Source organism: Colletotrichum abscissum (assembly GCF_030869225.1).
Source record: "Colletotrichum abscissum strain IMI 504890 chromosome Unknown Scaffold_24.1, whole genome shotgun sequence".
NCBI lineage: Eukaryota > Fungi > Ascomycota > Sordariomycetes > Glomerellales > Glomerellaceae > Colletotrichum > Colletotrichum abscissum.
This window is the reverse complement of record NW_026850143.1, coordinates 279,337-302,721: the sequence shown is the minus strand read 5'-3', so window position 1 is coordinate 302,721 and position 23,385 is coordinate 279,337. Positions and strand designations below refer to the sequence as shown.

At 52.3% G+C, this 23,385-nt stretch overlaps 9 protein-coding genes across 9 annotated transcripts; 5 read left to right on the top strand and 4 right to left on the bottom strand.

Annotated features, from left to right (window-relative positions):
• Nucleotides 1-196: 196 nt before the first annotated feature.
• Nucleotides 197-2,058, bottom strand: CABS01_09778 (uncharacterized protein; the record flags this gene model as incomplete). Its single annotated transcript, XM_060543135.1, has 4 exons — nt 197-639; nt 692-916; nt 976-1,807; nt 1,897-2,058. 4 exons carry the CDS (start codon nt 2,056-2,058, stop codon nt 197-199), a joined length of 1,662 nt encoding a protein of 553 aa, XP_060399833.1.
• Nucleotides 2,059-2,844: 786 nt separating this feature from the next.
• CABS01_09777 (uncharacterized protein) lies at nt 2,845-3,969 on the top strand (the record flags this gene model as incomplete). The annotated part of the gene is made up of 1 exon (XM_060543134.1): nt 2,845-3,969. One exon carries the CDS (start codon nt 2,845-2,847, stop codon nt 3,967-3,969), a length of 1,125 nt encoding a protein of 374 aa, XP_060399832.1.
• A 291-nt stretch (nt 3,970-4,260) lies between these two features.
• CABS01_09776 (uncharacterized protein) lies at nt 4,261-5,081 on the bottom strand (the record flags this gene model as incomplete). The annotated part of the gene is made up of 2 exons (XM_060543133.1): nt 4,261-4,767; nt 4,848-5,081. Coding segments are annotated over 2 exons (741 nt in total), but the record flags the coding sequence as incomplete, so codon positions are not given.
• Nucleotides 5,082-6,954: 1,873 nt separating this feature from the next.
• On the top strand, nt 6,955-14,784 carry CABS01_09775 (uncharacterized protein; the record flags this gene model as incomplete). The annotated part of the gene is made up of 3 exons (XM_060543132.1): nt 6,955-7,222; nt 7,288-13,470; nt 13,526-14,784. The coding sequence occupies 3 exons, from the start codon at nt 6,955-6,957 to the stop codon at nt 14,782-14,784; spliced, it is 7,710 nt and encodes a 2,569-aa protein (XP_060399830.1).
• Nucleotides 14,785-14,883: 99 nt separating this feature from the next.
• On the top strand, nt 14,884-15,252 carry CABS01_09774 (uncharacterized protein; the record flags this gene model as incomplete). Its single annotated transcript, XM_060543131.1, has 1 exon — nt 14,884-15,252. One exon carries the CDS (start codon nt 14,884-14,886, stop codon nt 15,250-15,252), a length of 369 nt encoding a protein of 122 aa, XP_060399829.1.
• Nucleotides 15,253-16,037: 785 nt separating this feature from the next.
• On the top strand, nt 16,038-17,545 carry CABS01_09773 (glycosyl hydrolase family 28; the record flags this gene model as incomplete). Its single annotated transcript, XM_060543130.1, has 3 exons — nt 16,038-16,534; nt 16,591-16,715; nt 16,770-17,545. The coding sequence occupies 3 exons, from the start codon at nt 16,038-16,040 to the stop codon at nt 17,543-17,545; spliced, it is 1,398 nt and encodes a 465-aa protein (XP_060399828.1).
• A 189-nt stretch (nt 17,546-17,734) lies between these two features.
• On the bottom strand, nt 17,735-18,361 carry CABS01_09772 (infection structure specific protein; the record flags this gene model as incomplete). The annotated part of the gene is made up of 1 exon (XM_060543129.1): nt 17,735-18,361. One exon carries the CDS (start codon nt 18,359-18,361, stop codon nt 17,735-17,737), a length of 627 nt encoding a protein of 208 aa, XP_060399827.1.
• Nucleotides 18,362-19,690: 1,329 nt separating this feature from the next.
• On the bottom strand, nt 19,691-20,752 carry CABS01_09771 (short-chain dehydrogenase; the record flags this gene model as incomplete). Its single annotated transcript, XM_060543128.1, has 3 exons — nt 19,691-19,866; nt 19,928-20,150; nt 20,207-20,752. 3 exons carry the CDS (start codon nt 20,750-20,752, stop codon nt 19,691-19,693), a joined length of 945 nt encoding a protein of 314 aa, XP_060399826.1.
• A 690-nt stretch (nt 20,753-21,442) lies between these two features.
• On the top strand, nt 21,443-23,074 carry CABS01_09770 (uncharacterized protein; the record flags this gene model as incomplete). Its single annotated transcript, XM_060543127.1, has 1 exon — nt 21,443-23,074. The coding sequence occupies one exon, from the start codon at nt 21,443-21,445 to the stop codon at nt 23,072-23,074; it is 1,632 nt and encodes a 543-aa protein (XP_060399825.1).
• Nucleotides 23,075-23,385: the final 311 nt, after the last annotated feature.

Genomic DNA, 23,385 nt, shown 5'->3' with positions numbered 1-23,385 from the left:
CAATTTAGAGCTTGCCGCTTCGCCGCACTAGAATTGCCAACATGAATGATGATTTGTGCTTAGAACCAGAGGAGATACTGTGTAGCATTTCAAGCTCCCCCATGGCTTTTATCATCTATCTTCGCAGTTATTAACGTCGAAAGTCTTAATGGTCGTCTGCGTAACGGCGTAGACCTTAAACATGCAGGTGAGAAAATCAGAAGACCTTTTCCCTGCGCATGAAAATACTGCACACCAAGCAAATTGCTCCAGCAGCAATGATTGGCACATAAGCCAATTGAATTGCTCGAGTGATGCCATGGATTGCCTCAGCTCTCACCTCGGGTGAGGCCGAGTCGATCAAGCCGCTACCCACGCCTGCGAGGGCGTCGGAGATCACGTCGGCAGAGACATCAGGGAATACTTGCGCCAGTGCACGTTGGCCATAGTTGACAAAAAGCGCTCCTGACATGCCCGTGCCGAGGACGATGCCGATCATTTGACCAACAGTCATGAACCCAACACTGTAAGGGATCTCATTCGGTTGAACCTTCATCTGGGCAACGGCGAATCCAGCTTGGCAGAAACAGCCGACGCCTGTGCCTAGGATGATGGTGTATCCGTAAATCTTAGCATTTGAGGTGTGTTCATCGACGATGTCTGATTGTAAAGGTCAATAGACGTGCGTTGGAAGAATAGGGCCATGGCTTACAGAGAAGAACGCCGCCGATAAGTTCGAGAGCTGAACCGGCGATGTACCATGGGTAGTAGTATCCAGTACGTCCCATAAATTGCCCATTGAGTAGATTGAAGGCTACTAGAAATAGGATGAAAGGTAAGAGATGGACGGAGGTCTCAACTGCCGAGATTCCGCGGGTAAACTGATAATACAGCGGCAGGTAAAAGATGCCAATGAAGCTTCCGAAAGTCGCAAGCACTGGTAGTCTGGTATTAGTAATTGCGGGGATTGGGCAAACAGGATGGAGCGAAACGTACTCATTGTGAAGAAAAGGCAAATCATGGTTCGGCTCTTCCAGAAATGCATGGGAAACAGACGATTCTCTCGCGATGTGCCAATGAAGTAGACTTGCTGCGAGACGAAGAGAATAATCAAAACACCCGCTGCCACAAACAAACCAATGCTTTCGCCCTCGTTCCAATCCCAAAGAACCCCGCCAAAGTTCATGGCCATGATAACGCAGAGCATAGCACCAATGGACAGAACGGTACCAACGTAATCGATTTGCGCCAAGCGTTGAGTGAGAGGCACGCCAGCTTGCGGTTTGAAGTCTGGAAGTAGGATGATGTAGATTGGTCCCACGACAGCACCGACCAGGAGGTTCAGATAGAAAGCCCAACGCCAAGTGGCTTTGCTCTCGCTGATGGCACCTCCAACCACGGGACCGAGAACAGTACCAATGCCCCAGATGAATCCGGTAAGACTCAGATATTTGGGGCGTTCGACATTAGTGGTAGTCACTGACAACAGTGTGAGGAGTCCCATGTACATTCCGCAACCACCCGCACCCGCGATTGCGCGACCGACAATGAAGGAGTTGATGTCGGGAGCGGCGCCGCAGAGCGCGGAGGCGGCCATGAACACAGTCGTAGACCCAAGATATAACTTCTTAGCCGAAAAGGTTCCGTATGCTTTCGACCAGGGAAGAGTCGTGGCCGCTGAAGCCAATGCGAACGAAACACCAAGCCATGGAACGAGATCGACGCGGTGGTATGTCTGGACGACTTTTGCTTGGACATTGGCGACAACAGTGTTGTCTAAGGCGTAGAGGAATAAAGCGGAGAGGAGGGCGCAAATTATGAGGAACCACTGAAGAACAAACACCTTAGCTCAGTTTTCACAATGCCTTCGGGGGACGGGAAGGGGCTGAGAGGGGCTGGCAGGATGATACAACATACCTTGACACCGTGAATAGTTCGTGGCGGATCAGCATCTTGAGCCCCGTTGAGTATCTGAGTGTCAACAGCTTTTTCCTTGTCTGACGGCGCTGACGATGGCGAAGGTGGTGTCAAGACGCCTTCGTGACTCGGTACGGCCTCCTTCTTTTCCAAATCAGCCATGTTGGATTGTGAATCCAGATAGAAGCCTCTAGAGACTTCGAAGTAGTTTCTTTGTGATAAAGTCAAGAGAAGTAAGTAGAAGAGGGAGAACTGTGAGAGAAATTTTCTGGCAATTTGATTGAGATCAGCTTGTGACGTTTAGGCCTCTTCATGGCAGCTTCGTATATGTAACACGCGCGGAATTGACTACATCTACGATCTGTCTATCGACAGGATCGAAGGAAAACTTTGCAAGTAGACATAAACTCCACGGCGATTAGAAATCAGCTTGCCGAATTAGGAAGTGCCATTATTGCGAATCGAGAATACTACCTATGGCGAATCTCTCTTGCAACGGGTAGTGGGCCTGCCCCCCCGGTCCGGGCCGTCGTAAGTAGGACCCGCGATGCGGCTTTGCCGCAGAAGACCCCTAGGATTTGCTGCAGTGCTAAACTTTAATACTGCTGCACTGTGTAATAACATGTGGCTGTTGACAGGGCTAGAGACCAGATTTGTCGATGAGGTATAAGTCAAGGATGCTTTGCATCATCGCGCCCTGGAAACTTTTACGTGTTGTGGGAGACCCCCACGGAGTGAGGGTTGAAAAGCTTGTCAAAAGCAACGATGAGCATGCAACACATGTGACTTAGACTTCAAGATCATGTCATTGCCCTTTCCACATAGCCATAATACAAGGACAGATCCGTCGTTGCCAGACTCCAAGTTGCAAACAAGTCTCTCTGTTTTGGACCCCAAACTGATTTACACCTTTTGTTTTGTCAAGATTTCGGACTCGAGCCAATCATCATGATCATCACGCAGTCTCAATCTATGGCTGACTCGCCGACGCCTGTCCGAATCCATTATTCCCAGGCAGAAGGTGCAGCTCAGGCTGTCGACCCTGGCAAAGTTCTCGTGTCTTTCCTCGTCTCTCCGATCAACCCACAAGATTTGCTAGTCATTGCAGGTCGATATCCCGTGAAACCATCTTACACCCACGATGGCGAGCCCGTTTTGGGCTACGATGGCGTCGCGCGAGTTGAGGTCATAGGAGTCGAATCCTCGTCCTCGATGACCCCGACCTCAGCGCTACGGCCCGGCGATCTCGTCATCCCGCGTCGCCATGGTCTAGGAACTTGGCGAAGTCAGGCTATTCTCAACTCTGCCGATGTGATCCGCCTTTCACCTACGGAGGATCTCATCGGTGCATCGCTCCTTCGCATGGCATTCTTGCCTGCCTACCTCCTTGTTGAGGATGTGAGAGCGCTGAAGCCCGGCGACTGGATTGTCCAAAACATAGGATCTGGGACCATCGCGCGACTGATTTCTCAGTTTGCTCGCATCAAAGGTGTCTATACTGTCAGCATTGTACGCGACCGCAGTCTGGGCGCTTTAGAGGCCCTGAAGTCCGACCTGCTGAAAGACGGGGTTGATGCCGTACTTACCGAGTCTGATCTCCAAGCACGAGGTGCCGATGCGCATCCTGCTCTTGCCGACGCGGCGGGCCGCAATCGTGTGGCCCTAGCCATCGATGGCGTCTTCGGGGAGCCTGGAGAGCGACTCGCGTCTTTGCTCTCACATGGAGGGACTTATGTGAACTATGGATCCCTTGGCGGGGCGGATGCGGTCTTGCGTCTTTCGCAGCGCCTCTTATTCTGGTCTGAGGTCAAGTTCCGCAACTTTCGACTTTCAGAGCAGCTCAGTCAGCGAACACCCGCGCAACTGGAGTCTCTCCTACTCTGGTTTCAGGATCTCCTGGCTCAGGGTGCACTGGTGACACCCAAGGTGCAAACTATCCAAGTTCCGATCTCAGACGAGGGAAGAAACGACTTTGAGCAGAGCATTAATGCTGCCGTCTCTTCTGGCTTCGGAGCGGGAGTAGGGGATGCAAAGCGCGTACTGGGGTTTACCCATACTTTGGCGAGACACTGAGATTTGATGTGTAAATTAAGGTAGTGAATTTTAAACAAATCTACCCAGGTACCCGTGCATTCAGCTCGGGACATGTGTGTACATGTTGGATGATTCCACCGGTTTAGAAGAGTGTGCAAGTCTTTAGAGCCTGAAGTACTCTTACGTGACAAAACTTAAACAGAATCTGTCCAACACGCTGATCAAGAGCAAAAGCAACCTTGGGAGGTCCACTAGAAATTTTCATTGAGATTCATTTTACTAAGTATCATGATGCATCTCTATTGCAGGCCCTCATCTTTACCCACAGTTTCAGTCTACATACTGCTTCTCCTTCTCAATGGTCTTGGCGTTGTATTTGCGCAATTGATCCTCCAACCCTGGGATCGGTTCATCAAAGTCAATGCGAGCACTGTTCATGAACCTGGCCAAGAAACTATAGATGCCCTGCACGTAGAAGATCTCCGTAATCTCCTCATCACTGAAAGTCTTCTTGGCTTCGACAATGGTATTCTCTTCAACTTTATTCTCGCGCCCGAGAGTAGTAACAATGCGACCCAGAAGGCGTTGACGCGCGGTAAAGAGACCCTCCGGCAAAGGCTCGTGGGCCTTGCGCAGAGCAGCGAACTGTTCTCCGGTGAAGCCGAAAATACGAGCAACGGGCTCGTTCACATCCCACTCGTAAGGAGCATTCAAGGTGGCTGCAGTGCGTAGAACGATGAGCTGCCAATCAGTGGAACGAATCTGTCGCTGCTCACTCCAAGCTGAGGACAAGAGGTTCATGAACGGTTTAAAGAACACATTGCTGTTGGCAAGAAGCTGTATTTACTGTCGTCAACATCGAGGCATTCCAAAGGTTCTACTACACTATTGAGATATTTGTGGGGTCTCAATCGCACCTTGAAAACATTTCTCTCAAACGGAAGAGTTTGAAGAGCAGCCTTGATATCGCGCTGGGCTGTGCTCGAGTCCACGTAAGGCAGCAAGTGCTCGTTCGTGACAGTACGGTCATCCCAAGAAGCCATATTCGCAGATGAAATGCTGAAATCTTGTGAATATTTGGAAGGATAGAAGACTAAGTTGATGAGTTGATTGTTGTAGAATGTAGAACGTGGTGACGAACAAACTTTTAACTACCCGGTCTTTAAACGCCGTTGAGAGCGTTGTCTTCCGTCATTATCATCAACACCATCTCATTCTCTCCCCATCTTGCATCATCCCACCAATGACGCCATGTGTTGAGCAGATGATGACCTGCTTGATATTCCCTCCTTGAACATGGTCATCTGTTAGAGTTTGAGTTGAAGCGATTCGATAATATGCGGCTCAAGCCTCCGGTTCATCTGATGTGGAGAACGAACAAGGAGGATTGCTACGGAGAACACAGTCAAACGAACACTGTGTGCGCGGGGGTTACATTTTGCTCTCGTTGAAGACTCCATCTGAATCGATTCAGGAACCGCAACCCTGTCAGCGAGACCATGTTTTTCCTGCCTCTTCAACCCATTCGGAATTATCGTAATACGGCGGCCCCTGTCACGTAACATCATTCCTCTTGTCACTAACGACGTCTCCCCGATCTACAAGCTATAGAGCAGACTCTCATGCACAGCATGGGTTGGAATCTTCAAGGGCCACGAGCGTCACGCCTGCCGCGCTTCCGTCCGGCACGTCGAATAGCATGCCAGTTTAGATGCTAGGATAGTTGGATGTAAAATGAGATCTCTTGAACAGGATACTATGGGACGGGACATGACTCATATGATCAATCTGAGTATCATCCACGCTTGCTCTTCCTCATGTTGATGTCTTCTTTCATAGCCTGAGGGGGACGGCTGAAACCAGCGGGTCTCGGTGTTCCCGCCATTCTGTTCGTCACTAATTGATGATTCTCACTTCCGATTGTCGTTAGAAGATTCCTTGTAATTGAATCTGGATGGAAGAAGGCATTTCCAGGCGCGATGGAGTCCAGAACGTCTCTCCTCGACGTTCCAATGAGCCATTTTCCAACCACCTCCACACCGAACGTGACTCTTGATGTAGCAACGAATGTGCTGTCACGGCAGACAAGTTTGATCCCTCGCTGGAAATTTTCATTCTCTGCGCCGAGTACCTAAGGACACGGAATTTGAATCGGCCTTATCGAGAGAAATCAGCTGAAACTCCGCAAAGACTGACTCGAGGTGGAATCTTAAGTTGTCTAGACGCCTGAGGGTCACCTTGCGCGTCTTAAAAAGTCTGGTTAATCTATCACGCGATGATGGTCACTCGCATCAAGAGTGGCACATCTACAAAGTTGCACGACCCTGGTCAGAAGTAGCACGGAGTTTCAGACGGGTCAATAGTTCCGATATTTCGACTCGTAAACGCATCCATGTCGGCGTATGGCCCGATTCGAGACAAGGTCGTAAAGTTGGCGTCGACGTTGAGGACGCAGGTCGAAGGGAGCACGCCATATCTTTACCATAAGGAGCTCAAAATGCGACTCGTGATCTTTTCCTTCCAGCTTCTGGATCTTTGAGGCAACTTTTGTCTCTATATTCGCAATCGTCTAGAAAAGTGACGAGATGCGTTCTCCAGGCGGAAGTCGGACGATGTGGCGATGCTGGGGCTAGCCTGGGTGAAACTTGCTGCAGGCTGTGACACACAAAGCCCAAAATCGCTTCCGCGCGGGTACCTATGGGTTGATAGTGATGTAGAGAACCTGAGCCGTATGCTTGTGGAACTCCCATGCTATCACTGAGGAGAAATCCCACCGGAGGCAAGATTCACGGATGGGCAACGGGCGGTTGGTTGGAACGCTCCGGGGCTTGGTATAACAACGCAAATGCGTTGAATTGACTTGTTTTTATTTATAAGCTGGATGCTTTGCTCGTAATGATGAAAGACAGTATTCTGCAGAAATACAATCAATCTTTTGCGTCTGAACTGCAGCATTCCCAATCTCATTATCTGCATTTTCCACCCTCTTAGACCTTTCGTTACCTCAAGTCTTTGACTGCTACAATGCAGTTAATCCGGCATATCGAAAAACATGAGGATTTCTTCCTCCCTAGCGCCGATGACCTTGCTTTCGGCATCCACGACAAGCTCTACGGTAAGGAAAGCTCTTTAGCCTTTTCAGAGGTTGAAGTCAGGTTTCCTGCAACGGAGATTCAACAGGGAATTCTCGCTGAAGATGTCCAATGGGCGGAAGTTGAACTTTTTGCTGGGAAGCCATCTTCCTTTGGTCTCGAGAACATCTTCAATGCTTGGAACTCTCTAGCCTCACACCGTAAGTCTCATATCTCTTGACATCCTTTCGACTACTAGCTCACTCTAAACTCTCCTTTTCATCAGATATCTGCCTGAGATCCTACATCACGAATGATGCCGACTCAGGCCAACCGCAGGTCGTAGTTCTCCGCAGGGTCGAGGGCATCCGATGGGACCATCCTGACAGGAACCCGGATGAAGACAATCAGACTCCAGCTTATGTGACTGTTAAGAGCACTCGCCGGCGGGATGCCATCAGCCTGGTACTTCACTTTCATCGTGCTCTGATCGATACAACGTCTTTGCACATGATCAAGCTCGACTACGCTCTTCAAGTCCATGGGCTACCCAGCCTCGAGACTGCAGGATTTGCCACATATATACGATATCTCCACCATCAAAGACAGAATATTGGAGCTTCCAGGGCTTTTTGGACTGAAGCCCTGTCCGGCCTCATCCCCCGATCCGTATTCAGTGCTCACGCTGATGAATACACTCAAACTACCGCCAGAGGTAGACATGGTGTCAGCGCTGTTATCAATGGGCCAGACTTAGCGCAACTCAATGATCTTGAAGCTCACCACGGCCTGGGCTCTTGGCGTCAGACATTCTTTGAGGTCGTTTGGGCACATGTGATCAGCACTCATACCGGCTCTGACGATGTCACTTTCGGTACGGTTCGCCGGGACGATAGCTTCATCGGCTCAAACAACTGCGTTGGTTGTGTTGATCAAACATATCCTGTCCGCTTCCATGGCGAGAGCGATGGGGGCTTGGCTATCAGTGAAGCCTGCAAGACTCTCGACGGCTATCACAAACAAGCTGGTCGCCATGCCTTTGTAGGACTCGAAGAGATCCAGCGTCACGCCCCAAGCCTCGGTTTAGTCGAAACCGCCGTCAGTTATAGTCAAACGACGAACACGCCGTGCATTGCTCCCGGCCTTCGTAAATTCCCCGTCGTTCTATGTATCAGCGACAGCGAGGTATTGAGACTCACTCTTAAGTGCAAGTCCTACATCCCTCTTGAAGAGATTGAGGTTGTCCTGCAGCACTTCGTCGCTGGCATCGTCAGTGCCGCGTCCAAGTTGAAGAAGTCAGGCGAATGCAAGCTGTTAGCCTCTGATCTTGGATCTGAAGATGAGCAACGGTTCATCATGTCGCAGTCCCTGTCAACACGCACTGCAGAGCCTACGACTATACCTCATTTGTTTGAAAAGACCGCCGCTGCCTTCCCTGAGGGAATCGCAGTTGAGTCGGAAAGCAGGGCACCTGTCACATTTCTCGAGCTCAATAGCCAAGCCAATTTGCTCGCGAGAAGACTCAAGCTGGAAAAGGGGTCCTTCGTACCCATTCTTGCCGAGAGGTCTGTGGAGCTTGTCATCGCAGTCCTGGCCGTGCTCAAATCTGGGGCGGCCTACACCATTCTCGATCCCAACATTCCCTCCAGCCGCCTCGAACACATCGTAGAGGATCTCAGACCTGCCACTGTCTTAGCTGGCCATAAATTTGTCAATTTGCTCTCCAACACCTTAGACATTGAGCACACACTCTCTTCTCCAGGAGACAATCTAGCAGCTTCTTCATCTGATGAGCTGGGTAATCTCAACATCGACATCCACCCGGAAGACCGTTGCTATGTGATTTACACCTCTGGAAGCACAGGCAAGCCCAAGGGTGCCGTTCTCACACATAGTGCGGCTACGAGCGGCATGGCCTATCAGTCTCTGAACGGTCTTGAACGGTGGCTTCTATTCTACAACCCCAGCTTCAGCGCTGCTCAGCGTACCATCTTGGGAACGCTTATCCACGGAGCCACTTTGGTCCTTGCTAGTCAGGAATCTCTGAATAGTGACCTTGCCGGTGTCATCAAAATGTTCTCAGTTGACTCCCTTGGTATCACTCCGTCCGCTTTGTCGCTTTTACAGCCTGATGAGGTGCCTAGTCTCAAGCAAATCACCTTGGTTGGTGAGCAGATCTCGCGAGATCTTGTTGAGGTCTGGTCAGCGCAGAAGGGCCTACGTCTGAGGAATACCTATGGGCTTAGTGAGTGTACCCAGCTCAACTTTGGAAAAGAGCTGCAACTGTCACTTGGAGGGACTTTCAACCACCGCTTAGTCGGCTCTCCGACCGATACTACAGATGCGTTTGTTCTAGCTCAAGATGAAGATCAAGATCAACTTGCGCCTCTCCTAATTGCGGGCGAGCTTTGTCTAGCTGGTCCACAGCTCGCTGAAGGCTACCACAACGAGTCAGCGCTCACAGCACGCTCCTTTGTCGACAACCCATTTGGTACCGGCAGGCTCTATCGAACTGGCGACAAAGCCCGTCGACTTGCTGATGGTCAGATTGAGATCTTGGGGCGGGCTGATATGCAAGTCAAGATCAATGGCCAGAAGGTCGACCCCGCAGAAATTGATCGGCTATTGCGCTCTGTCGATGCTATCACCGCATCCGTCACTCTCGGCATCAGTCTGAATGATGGTCGCAAAGTCCTGGCTTCAGCTCTGGTTCTTTCAGGCGACATCACCTTTCGGAGCTCGGTGGTTTCTGCCAGGGAGCTCTTACACCAGGGCTTGCCTGCCTATATGGTGCCCAGCATCTGGTTTCCTGTTGAGAAGATTCCCAAGAATGCCAATGGAAAGATTGACTATCCCTTCCTCCGCAATTCTGCCGAAAAGTTAGGGGCCTCTGGGTTTGCTAGGCTCATGGATATTGGCGACGGCGACGGCGATGTGGTTAACGGAGCTTCCAATAAGGCAGAGGTTGCCATCGCATCGGCTTGGTCAAGCGTTCTGAAGATCGAGCAACCAGTCATCAAACGATCGCACTCATTCACAGACTTGGGTGGATCATCCATTGAAGCTATCAAGGCTGTCTCTGAGCTGCGCAAAGCTGGCTTCTCGGTCGAGCTGAGTGGGCTCCTTGAGGGAGCATCCCTTCAAATTGTGGCATCTCAGTCACAGGCATTCAGTGCCGAGACCCAGGAAAAGCCCGAACCATTCTCCCTCATTGCCGACCTGGGTCTTGCTTCCAACTTACAACGTGACGTCAACATCGTTGACGCTTATCCTGCCACGCCATTCCAGGAGACTATGTTGTCAACTTTGAACACGCCATCCGACCCATATACTTACTCACGGGCTTGGGACGTTGCCGCGGTCGACCTTCAGAAGTTAAGAGCGAGTTTTGATCAAGTCTTCCGTTCTCGGGACATCCTTCGGACGGTATTTCTTCCACACAAACGATCCTTCCTACAGACTATCCGCCATGATCTCTCACTCCCTTGGCATGAGTCTTCGGAGCTATTAGAGTCCTTCAATATGAAGGCCAAGTCTCGCCAGTGGGAATTAGATGCCCCTCTATGGAATGCCACAGTACTTTCTGGCCACGTCCTAGTGGTCACAATGCATCACTCGCTCTTCGACTACTGGTCTCACAAGTTTCTTTATGAAGATGTGGCAACAGTCTACCTGGGTAAATTCGCTCCGGTTCGGCCAGCCTTTAGCAACTTTGTCAAGCATTTGCACTCCCAAGACAGCGCCACCAGCCAAAGATTCTGGTCTGAATATCTTGAGGGATCGCAGAGCACGAAGCTAAATCACTCCCCAGGCAAGGAGACCAGCAAGGTCGAAGTTGAACTTGGTTTCAGCGTTAGCCAGCGATCTCGACAGCTCGGTTCCACGCTTGGTGCGGTTGTCTATGGTGCCTGGGCTATCTTGCTTTCCCACCACCTAAGGAGCGACGATGTCACATTTGCAACTACCGTCTCTGGAAGGGAGGTTCCTGTAGTTGACATAAGTGAGATCGACGGTCCGACCATGACCTCGGTGCCACAACGCATCAAAGCAGATCCCGACTCCACCATCAGAGATTACTTGAAGATGACTTTGTCAGGATTCGCGCAGCTCCTCAGACATTCACAACTTGGCGTTGTTGGCGCTTTGCGTGCTGGGAACCTTCCCAACCAGGCCTTTGACACACTCGTCAACATTCTCGTCAGCCAGAGCGATGCGGGAGGTGTTTCTAAGCAAAACGCCGAAGAAGTCTTCCGTGTACATGGTCGTCGACCTCAATGGGCGTCTGGATCTGATACCACTGTTCTTGAAATAGAGGAAGCGACTGCTACAACCGTCATTCGTTTGGCCAGCACAATGGAACCTCGCAGGCTTCACTTCATTAAAGACTCGTTTATTCACATCATCGATGTCTTGCTGAGTCAACCAGACATGAAGCTCGCGTCGCTCTCAGTCATGGATGACGCAGAGACTGACTATGTCTCCAACACCCTATCCAACCGCACAGGTCTTCGAGTCCCTGAGGCAGAACTTCTTCATAGTGCATTCGAGAGGGTCGCTACCAGCACTCCGGACACTATTGCCGTTGACCTTGACGGGAAAGAGATCGTGTCGTATGCATTGCTGGACAAGCTCTCGAATCGATTCGCTCACACTCTCATTGCTCATGGCGTCTCTTCCGGAGACCTGGTGCCCCTGATGCTTGAGAAGTCAGTCGACATGATGGTTGCCATTCTAGGCGTCATGAAGGCGGGAGGAGCGTATGTCCCTCTGAGTCCAGATAACCCGAACGAAAGGAACGGCTTTGTGGTTTCCGATACACGGGCCAAGCTCCTCGTGGCCCATCCGCAGCATGCTGAATTCGGAGCCTACGTCAAGCAACTCTACGGCATTGAGTCACTGGTCATGCCAAGTCACGAAACGCTTAGCACCGTCTCGAGCGATGGATCCGATGCCAACATTGCGCCGATAACACGCACGACACCCGACAATATTGCTTACATGATCTACACATCTGGCAGCACTGGTATGCCCAAAGGTGTCATGGTACCTCACCGAGCGGCCGCGGCTGCAGTCACCAGTATGGCACAAGTGGAAGGCCGGTTTGAGGGCACCTGGCGGACTCTGCAGTTCGCCAACTACGTCTTCGACGCATCCGTTCAAGACTTCTTCAACACACTCAGCACTGGTGGAACACTCTGTATGGCGCCCACCGAAACTTTACTTTCCGACATTACTGGATGCATCAACCGAATGGATGTCAGGCAGGCAATCATCACGCCAACGGTCGCGAAGCTCTTCAGTCCAGAAGATGTGCCAGGCTTCGAGACTCTAATAGTGGGTGGTGAACCTCTGACGCCAGATGTTGTTGAGATTTGGAGCCCTCACTGCAAAATCTTGAACGTTTACGGTCCAACAGAGACATCCATGGTGGTGACGACCAAGAGCATCGAGCCGTCATCAGATATTACCACTCATCGCATTGGCAACATTGGAGCTCCTTTCTCAACTGTCATGGCTTTCATCCTTAGCCCAGACGGTGAGGGTTTGGTCCCGTACGGCGCTGTTGGCGAGCTGTGCATCGCAGGGCCACAAGTGACCGACGGCTACATGAACAGGCTAGACTTAACAGAGGCCGCCTACGTCGAAAGCAACTCCCTTGGTGCGCGCATCTATCGTACAGGAGATCTAGCGCGCTGGCTTCCAGAGGGTGAGATCGAGTGTCTCGGAAGAAAAGACAATCAGGTCAAGGTCCATGGCCATCGCATCGAACTTGGAGAGGTCGAAAACTCCATCCGCCGTTCCGGACTCGTCAAGGATACAGTGGCATTGGCTGCTACCATCCAAGGCAAGACTCATCTTATCGCATTCTGCATATTTGACGAAGCTTCTGCAGCCGTTGGCCCAACTGGTGTTCAAGATCCGTCAACTTTCCGAGGCTCTCTTGCTGAACTGCGCGAGAATCTTGATTCACTGGCGACGTACATGGTTCCGAAGTTCGTTGTTCCCATGAACGCTTTCCCCAAGCTGCCCTCGCGCAAAGTCGACCGCAAGGCACTGAAAATGCTAGCTAACGAGCTCGACCGGGAGTATTTGGCGCAGTCCGTGCTAGAGACTCCTGGCGAAAATCACCAAGTTATCCCAGTCGAGACACCATCAGAAGAGATCCTCGAGCTCGTCTGGGCTGAGATCTTCAGCATCCCTCAGAGTGAGATCGGACGTGAAGCGAACTTCTTTACGCTTGGGGGTGATTCGATTTCCGCCATCAGCCTCACGGGTCAGTTGCGAAGACTAGGCTACTCGCTAACGGTGCTTGATATCCTCAAGACCCCCAAGTTGAAGGATATGGCCTCCACTCTGCGCAAGAAAGAAGCACGCGGTGAGGTGGTTGAGCGCTCCTTCGAGATCCCTCCGTCAATCAAGGTAGCTGCCCAGGAAGTTGGGATAGCATGGGATACAGATGTCGATCATGGTAAGCTTCCTTTTGCACAATTTCCAGTCAGGCGGCCAGCTTACGACTATTCCAGTGTACCCATGCCCTCCCGGTCAAGCCGAGTTCCTCAAACAGGGCAGCCGAGAGTCGCAAATGTGGGCGCTGCAGACTGTCCGACGCATGACGGCGGACGTCGACCCGGATACGTGGATTGAAGCAACGACTCGACTTACTAAACTCGACGAAATCCTGCGGACGACTTGGATTGATATACCCGAAGCTGGCTGGGTCGGAGTTGTACTTCATGGCTCCGAGCTAAATGTTACCAAGGTGACCTTGGACTCCGAGTCAGAGTCCTCGAGCTTCATTGAAGAGTTTTGGCAGACTCGTTTTGAATTTGGTCGTCCCTTCATCAAATACGCTGTCATAACCCATAGCGATGCATCTTGGGATCTTGTCATCAAGATGGATCACGCTGTTTACGACGGCACTTTGCTTCGCGTATTTGATGACCACTTTGGCGCCATTCTTCGGGGCGAAAGCGTACCGCCACCAGTAGAGTTCCGCGACTTCTCTCAGCATGTCTTTGCAGAAGACAAGACAGCCAGCCTTGGTTACTGGAAAGCAAAGATGGATGGGCTAGGGCCTTTTGATCAGCAGCTGCATGGCCGAGATCTTGCTACGGCCCCATCACCAAAAATCACTGCCAGCTTGCGAAGAGATATTGTGACGACAGACATCGACCAAGCAGCTTCTCGCCTTGGAGTCACTCCGAGCATCATCTTCCAAGGAGCGTTCTCCCTTTGGCTTGCTGCAGCGACCGAGGCTACGGATATTCGCTTTGACTATTTGCTGAGCGGTCGCAACGTAGCGCTGCCGGATCCTCAGTCAATCAACGGAACACTGGCCAACTTCTTGCCATTCCGAACGCCCGTTGGTCCGAAGGAGTTGGTGCACGACTTCCTTGCCAAGTTACAAGACGACTTTTGGGATGTAACCGAGAACGGCCTCGTTGGCCTTGACGATATTTACGGTGTCGCTGGCCTATCTCGCGAGACACACGGTAACCGAATCTTGTTCCTCTCTCAACCATTTGAGCCGGCAGCCAAGGATGATCCGAATGGCCGCTACCGATGGCTTGTCATGGCGAAGTCGAAGGTGCGCATGTACCAGCCATACGCGCTGGTCGTCGAAGTGTCCAAGTCGCTGGGTGATCGTCACATACTGAAGGTCATGTATGACGACACCATCTTGGATCCGTCGGTGGCGGAAAATATTGCGGATGGTATCGTTGCCTTGGTCGAGGTCCTGACTGATGCCACCAACGCGAATCTGGCACTTGAAGCGTTGTGACTAGGACCGAGGTCTTGCTGTAGGACGACAGAGGCTTTGCTTAGTACAGAATAAATGATCTCTGCCCAATTTTAGCTCCAATTCCATACAACTCGGGGGATGATATTCTCGCAAGCTGTGATCATTGAGACCAATATCGCTGGACGACGCGTGAAGAGACGGTGTGTGGTCGTGGTTGAAGCCTTGGCGCTCACTTCGGCAATTACCTCCGGAAATCAAGACATGATATTTCTTGGCAAAAAGAAATGCCAACTGGCCCAAGTGGCCAAGACATCGACCAAGTTGACTGAAGCTTTGGGGCGTTGGGACCACGGACAGGAGTCCTTTCTTGGCCAACCCTCCACAGTTCCTCCACAATCCTCTATCCACATCACGACGCGGGGGGGAACTGACAAGGGAGCAAAATTTCCAACAAAGAGATGGATCACTGGGGGAGATTGCGGCTTTGTGCGGGGGAATCTCGACTAACGACGCAAGTCGAATCCATCCGATTGTTGGCTAGTTTTCTCCGTTGACCACGGTCTAGAAATTCCATCAATCAGTTGCTCGCGTAGACCAGACGGCGCAGTCGACCCTGGAAACCGACATGCAGGCAACCTGCACAATCTCCGAATCCACCTCAGCTAAAGCTCGTTGGCTCGCATCTTCCCCAACTTCTCCCCCTCGTCGCGATGGGGTTCGAGGCTGGTCAACCCTTCAAACCCCATGGGCGCACGGCTGGGGGAGCCTGGAGAGCCTGGGGCTACTGCGAGGCCGGCGAGAGACCCGGTGCGGCGGCCTGCTGATTACGCGGATGGACTGATGCGGGAGTACCAGGACGCTGAACGAGAGGAGAAACGAGGGCTTGATAGGTGGAATGGGTTGTGTTGTTTCTCCTTCCCGCAGTGCGTCCTGGTTATTTCCAGATGGCTGGGCGTAGCGAGACTAGCTTGCTATCGCCCCAACTAGCTGCTTATTCTACCCCTGCCATGTTACCCCGACTTTGGAGAGACGTCGAATATTTTCATAGCCGAAGAGCTGTTGATAGTCATGATGATCACTTAGGGTGTAGAGCAATTGGGAAAGAAATGTGACTTGGCGATGCAGGTCCATTGCCAAGCGGAACGAGTATATGAAGACGCTCGCGCTCTGGGAGTTGTTCTGGATGGCTGATCACCTCCCCCGAGCAGCCTCCTTACTTGGCAACTCACTTGGCAATCCCACTCAACCTCGTGTGTGTGTTTCCCTCTCACCACTCAATCCCACACGTAGCCATGAGAGTCTCTTCCATCTACGCCGTCCTGGCGGCTGCCAGCAGCGCCCTTGCCTACTCGGCCGAGTTGATTCCGGCCGGCGTCCCTCGCAACGTGGACGAGTTCCGCGTTAAGCACCCTTACCAGAAGCGATCCAGGGGCTGCCGCAACACCTACACTCTGCGCGCCTCGGAGAACGACCTGGATGATGTCTCTGACGAGTTTGTCGAGGGCCTGAAGCTGGCCAACAACGGCGGCACTCTGCACCTCCCCGCAAACCAGACATTCATCATTGGCAAGCCGCTCGATCTGACGTGGCTCAATGATATCCACGTCCACTGGGAGGGTGAGATCAAGTTCACCAACGACACCCCGTACTGGCAGGCCAATGCCTTCCACCATCCGTTCCAGAACTCCATCATGTTCTGGAAGTGGGGAGGCAAGGACGTCAAGCTGTACGGCCAGGGTGTTTTGAACGGTAACGGCCAGAGATGGTGGAACGAATTTGCCGGTCTTGAGTAAGCTTTCGACAGATCCTTGACTTGCTTTAAGCTTATCTCTAACAAACTTTTAGGATTCTGGACCCCACAAACGCCTACCTCCGGCCTATCCTGTTTTATGCGGAGAACGCGACGGGATTGTCCATTGAGGGCATCCACTTCAAGGACTCTCCTTGCTGGACTACCTTCATCGTGACTTGTAAGTGGTGCCGCCATTATTGCTGCAAGATGCCCAGCGCTAACAGAAGTTTAGCCAAGGACATCTCCTTCACCGACGTCATTGTCACCGCCGAGACCAACAACCACACTGCCGAGCCCAAGAACACCGACTTCTTCGACTCTCTGAACGTTGAAGATGTCCGCGTCAAGCGCGCCTGGGTGAACATTGGTGACGACTGCTTCTCCCCCAAGTCCAACGCCACCAACGTCCACGTCGACACCATGTACTGCAACGGCACCCACGGACAGTCCATCGGATCTCTTGGTCAGTACGCCGGCGAGAAGAGCTTCGTCAAGGACGTCGTCATTGAGAACGTCTGGATGCTCAACGGCCAGCACGGTGCCCGCCTCAAGACCTGGGCCGGCCCCAACATTGGCTACGGCTTCATCGACAACGTCACCTTCCGCAACTTCTGGCAGGCAAACAACGAGTACACGGCCTTCATTGACTCGTGCTACTTCAACATCAACGCCACCACCTGCGCTGCGTACCCCTCCCAGATGAACATCAGCAACATTCTGTTTGAGAACTTCTCTGGATACTCGAGCGGCAAGTACGGCCGTGCTGTCGCTAAGCTTACTTGCTCCACCAACCCGAACGCCGTCTGCGACAACATTCAGTTCAAGAACTTCAACATCACTACCCCGTGCGGTGGTGACCCCGTCATTCTCTGCGACGGTATCAAGGGAGACATTGGGACGCCCTGCGTTTCCGCCACTAGTGATGAGGGTAAGGCTGCCCTGGCGGCCAAGTGCACAACTGCCATGGCTGTAGCCACTCCATGGGAGGTCAGGCCCTTCAAGGGTTGATTAGTGATCGGCTTACACTCGTCTCTGAATGCGAGTAGTGCCAGATGTCAGGAGTCAAGATGGTGACCAAGTCGAATAGTGACGACATAGATTCTTGTATAAAATTAAATTTTACGTATACAATTTTGACAACCTCTGTAGTTCATGCCTAGTGTTTTCTTCCGCGTTGCAAGTATGTCCATAACCCTTTTACAAAAACGCGGCAACACCGACAAGACCAGCGGCAACGGCAGCGGCTGCGATCATGCCGGTCTGACGGGTTCCAAGGTTGACGGGAACCTGCGTTGGGTTGTTACGGCCGCTTGTCGCACTGACACCGGCACCTGTACCAGCGGCAGCTCCAGTCCTTGTCTCACCGGTAGACTTGGGAAGATCGCCGCCAGCAGCCGTGGTCTTTGGTGCAGAAGAGCCAGACTCCGTAGCACCACTACCGAGTTCCGCCGTGCAGAGCGGGATCTCGGTCTCAAACTCGGAGAGAGTGGAGCAAACGGACACTGCCGACGCGATCGAGGCCGAGTTGGCGTCGACCCAGCTCAGAAGCTCCGAGGTATAGCTCGAGTACTCGGCGCTCAGCTCCGCAGGGACAGTGATGCTGCAAGGGTCGGTTTGAGGAGGAGCAGTCATCTCATAGGAGAGAATCTTGGGAGGAGGAGTGGGTGCGTTGGCGTAGACTGTGCCTAGGGCATTGAGGCATGGGTCGGCGGAGAGCTCAGTCTGACGGGGAACGACATCGCGACGGATGCGGTCCGGTCTGACGTCGAAGACGGCGGTCGCTGAACCGGCCAGGACGGTGATCAGGGCGGTCTTGGTGTACATGTTGTGGGAAGTGAGTGTGAGATCTGGTAAAGACTGTGAGTTGAGATATACAAATGAGTACCAATGAACAGGTTATGTTGTTGGAAGAACGGAATGAAGTTGATGAGGACGTCGGGTTACCGAAACTGCGGCTTTCATCTCAATAAGTATGAGAATGAATGAAGACGGATCGCATGCCCCTGGACACTACTTTGGTGTAGCTTAATTTCAAGCATGAAAATAAGGATTCCTGGCTTCAATCCGCTGCCACCGTCCACGGCCGTGCTCTCTACCTAGTGCACGCAAACGTCTAGAAAGCTCAATCATGGGGAAGACAAGCTTCATGAGAAGTGAGCTGGGTGCTGTCAAAGCGGCATGCCGATGACTGACGGCGTCATCCTGGCTTTTGAGAGGATCTTAGCCATGGCTTATGAAATGGCAACAAGCCCTTCAGCTAACCCGAACTACTAAAGGAGGATGACTTGCAGCTCATTCGAAGAAACGTTTGGCTAAAGAAGACTTGTTCAACCTGGCTCTAGTTTCGTTTCGGTGCAAGGCACTAAGATAGCCAAATCAGGGGAAATGGCGAAGCTAGTGCTAGAAGATGTTTTGCCTAGAGCTATTTTAGGTTGTTGCACACTACTCAAGAGGCCTAGATGGGAGTCCAAGAAAGGAGATCGGTAATACCCGCCTCTTGTTTCTCAGAAAGGAGGCTTACTGGCAAACAGGCTCACTGTAAGGTAGTTAGTCACAATGCTTCTCTAAATGAATCTCACTACTGTCACTTGAGGCCTAAAACGCATTCTAGACCGGTCGCAAACCTCGGAGTGCTTTACACTGGCAGGCAAGAGAAATTTAAAAGAAAAACAATGATCGAACTGTGTCTTGTTGTGCAGGTGAGTGATCCGTCACAGGAGTGTGACTTGCGAAGTTTTACAGATGGGTTGGCGAGAGCCTCTATCCTCGTTAGCCGAGTAGCTACATATTGGCGGCCCGTGAGTGTGACTCGATGCAACGAGAAGGGTCACGACTTGAGAAAAAAGGTTTCCACGCCACCATATTCAAGCAATGTTCCAGCCTGACGCCAACTGCTTCTCGGTAATTAAAGCTTTCCCAGAATGCCAACGACCTGGCAGTCCTCGGGTCCCCGTGGCATTCCTCGCGAGTCCTTCAATCTTGCCCGTGCGCGCGTGGACTGAAGCTAGATGAGGATATTTCCGAATGGCATTGCAAACTTCTGGGGAGCATATCAAGCGATAGTATAACGTGAAGGTTGAATGAAATTCAGTGTAGTCTGTCTTCGTATGTCTATTATTGCCCCTGTCTTGACCACGAACTCGAAAGGAAAACTTATTCCTGGAGTCCAACGACGCCGACCTTGAGGTAGTGATCGTTGTTCTGGATCTTCTCCCCAATCACGCCGCTCTTGAGCTCATCAATATCCCACTTGGCCCAGACAAAGCGGCCATGCAAGAAGCGCGCCTCCTCAGATGCGGCCCAGACGGCGAAATTTCCAGCCAAGTCAACTATGAGCCAGACATGATTAGCAGGTGCACACCACTTTCTTTGATCTCGGACTACACATACCATGATCAAACGGATAGATGTCCTCGGGAATCCCAGCGTTCTTGAAAGCCGAGGTATGCACCACACCCGGGTGGAAGTTGAGAACCTGCATCTTCTCGGGAGGGGTGTCCTTGGCAATCATCTGGATCAGCATCGTTCCTGCGTTCTTGCTCGCGCTGTAAGCAGGCCAAGGGCCCGATTTGGTAAAGTTGTGACTAGCTTCCGTAGATACGTTGACGAGGAACTGTAGCCATCCTGTCAGTTCTGACTTCCGTCACGCACTGTATTGAGCTTGCATACCTTCTGGCGACCTTCGCCATTCTTCTGCTTGTAGAACTTCTCAGAGAGATCCAAGAGTGAGCGGACGTTCATAGTGAAGGAGCTCCAGACCTCATCTCTCCCAAGAGACAAGATGGGCCCATGTTCCGAAACCTTGGCGGCATTGAGAACAAGGACATCAATGACGGTGCCGTCCTCTTCGAAGCCCTTCCAGAGCTTCTCGACGTCTGCGAGGTCATCTACGTCGCTGGAGTATCCGTCGAACTGCACCTGGGGAAACTCCTTCTTGAGCTCCGAGACTGCCTCGTCAACGAGGTTCCGGCGGCGGCCGAGAATAATGATGCGCTTGGCATGGGCCTGCGCGAAGCCCTTTGCGATGGCGAAGCCGATGCCAGCTGAGCCGCCAGTGATGAGGACTGTTCGTCCTGCCTGGGAGAGCTCTGGGCGGGAAGGGAAGATGGTTGGGTAGGGCTTTTTGTGCTCCTTCTTGGTGAAGGTTATTCCGGTCTCGTAGATGGAGGTGGAAGTCAGTGCTGCAAAAGCGGCGGCGCCAATATCGCTGTCCATGTTGAGAGTCGTGTTGAAGGTTTCTTTGATGTATATGGAGGGGGTTTAAGGTGTTATTGGATTTGATGTGATGTCAAGATTGAAGAAGCTGATGATCTGGTTTCAGAATCCAAGGGATACATCATTTGGCAGAATCATCGCAGTCTTATATCGTTTCCCAGCACTGTTGGTAACACAAACACCAGCCCTTCATTCTCACCAATTCAATCAGCAAAGACGTGATCAATCGCTCAACGTTGTTGTAGATCCATCGTTTGTCATCATATTAGCCATCAAAAGCTTTTTGGTGGTTAAAATCCGTTCAACTCCGACGTGCCCAATCGCTGCAGCCGGGAAGTCGAGTCCGCAAACCACCCGCACAGAATTCCCGCAAGTTTCCCGCAAGTCTTCCGCCGAAAACCCGCAAAACCCGCACCGGCGCTGCGCGGTGGCCCCACTCCGTACATTGCTTACGGCGCCCCGAACCCGCGCCTTGGTTGTTAGCGCTGACAAATGCCGTCATCCTCTCAACTCAAAGCTTCTCCTGCCCGGTCTCTGCTTCAGCAATCATGGTCTCGGATCTGTTGCGAGATCGTTGTGATGACAAACACGGCTTAATACAAACCAAAACACATTTTGACGGCTGAGCACCTCATTTGATGTAACTCGAGCGAAGCGCCATTGTCGACCCAAGTAAGCAAGCATCGAGAAATGACTCGCCTCTCCAAGCAAAAGGCATGCATAGCATGCACAGAATCCAAACGCCGCTGCGATAAAGGCCTACCATCATGTTCCCGCTGCGACGACCGCGACGTAGACTGCCACTACCCCGTCACAAAACGACGCCGGCGGCCCGAGACCTTCAAGCCACTCCCGTTTTCTGACCCACCGGCACCGGCCCCGGCATCGCTTCAGCAGCAGCACTCCATCCCGGCAGCGATGCCAGATACGCTCCTCTTCGACGCATCTCCTCTGACAAACGGCATCTGGAGCATGCCCTGGTCAGACCTAGACTTCACCACCCCAAACCTCCCTCTCTCGCCAGCAACAGCCTTCTCCCTCCCGCCACCAAAACCCGCAACATTTCCGCAGCAGCAGCTACATCATGAACCATACATCACCAAACCAGACTACCCTCGCCTCAAATCCTCCGTAGCCGCCTCCCTCGCAGGAAGCCAGTGGTTCCTCGCCCCCCAAACATGGAGGATAGACCACTGGCCTGCGCCCCCGCGCGACGCCTACCCTGTCTCCGTCCTGACCAACTTCACTCGCGGTCTGCAGGCCTGGGTCCGGCGGTGGGTGATGGACGGCCACAACCCCTTTATCCACCGCAGTCTTTACACCGAGGGGAATCACTTCCCATTATGCGTCCAGGACGCTTTTGCCGCGGCGTCGGTGTACTTCCACAAGACGTCTTTGAATGAGGCGTTTGTCCATCGAATCTTGGATGAACGCGTCACGGCCCTGCTGGCAAGTCAGCCCGCGGTAGAGGGCAATGACTCCATGTCCGTCCCTTTACTCGAGACGAGAGATCATCTAGCTCGCGTGCATGCCCTCTACGTCTACACCATCATCCGCCTCTTCGACGGCTCAGTAAGCCTACGCGCCGCCGCCGAAGAACACCTGCCTACCCTAGATCTCTGGTCAAAACAACTATGGGAATCCGCCCAAAGAGACGCCGACACTCTCTACAGGAGCCAATGCCCCCCCTCAACATGGAAATGCCAAGCACAAAGGGATTCGGACCTAGCAGACCAAGTCACAGCAAACACCAACGCCGCCAACGCCGCCAGACCAGGGAGAAACAATAACAACGACAAGCCCAACCACCCAAAAGAAGAAGTATTCAACCGCGACCTCTGGACCTGGAACCTCTGGGTCCTCTCCGAATCTGTCCGCCGCACCTGGATCATCGTCGTCTGCACCCTGGGCGTGTACAACGCCCTCAAGGGGAAATGGGGCGAGTGCTCAGGCGGCGCCCTCTTCACCGCCCGTGCGGGCCTCTGGGATGCGCCCTCGGCTCCGCGATGGGCGGCGCTCTGTCGAGAGACGTCCGCGAAGGGGGCCAGGACCGGGCGAGGCAGAGGTGGTACCGGTACCGGAGTTGATGCTGCTGCCGATCGTCCGGGGGCGGAGTGCAGCGAGGATGATGATGCCAACGGCTGCGGCGATCGGAATCTCTTTGTGCCTTCTCTTGATAGCGATGGGCTACTTCATAACACGGCCGCGGCGGATGTTGATGAGTTTGCGAGGCACTTGTTTACATGTATCTGGGGTCTCGACCGTGTTGAAGATTGGGCACTAAGAACGGCTTCAGAAGGGGAGGTGAACTTGGTTTATTGAGGTTGAACGTTGTGGTTTCGGGTAAGGCGGACTCAATGTGGCTAGGACTTATCTGCCATGCCCTTTAACAGAAGGCCATGGATGTCAACAGGTTTGAGATCATTACTGTGAACGACATGGGCGATATTTTCGAAAACTATCATTCACGTCAGCGTGTGTGAGATATGCTCCCGACCACAGACTTCGAACCACGACTACTGGAACATCATTACTTCAAAGACTTCATGTTATAATATACTTTTACATACGGATCTACTGGCGAGACTGTAACGTCATGACACAAAAACATCTTCCATTTATTTGCAAGGCAT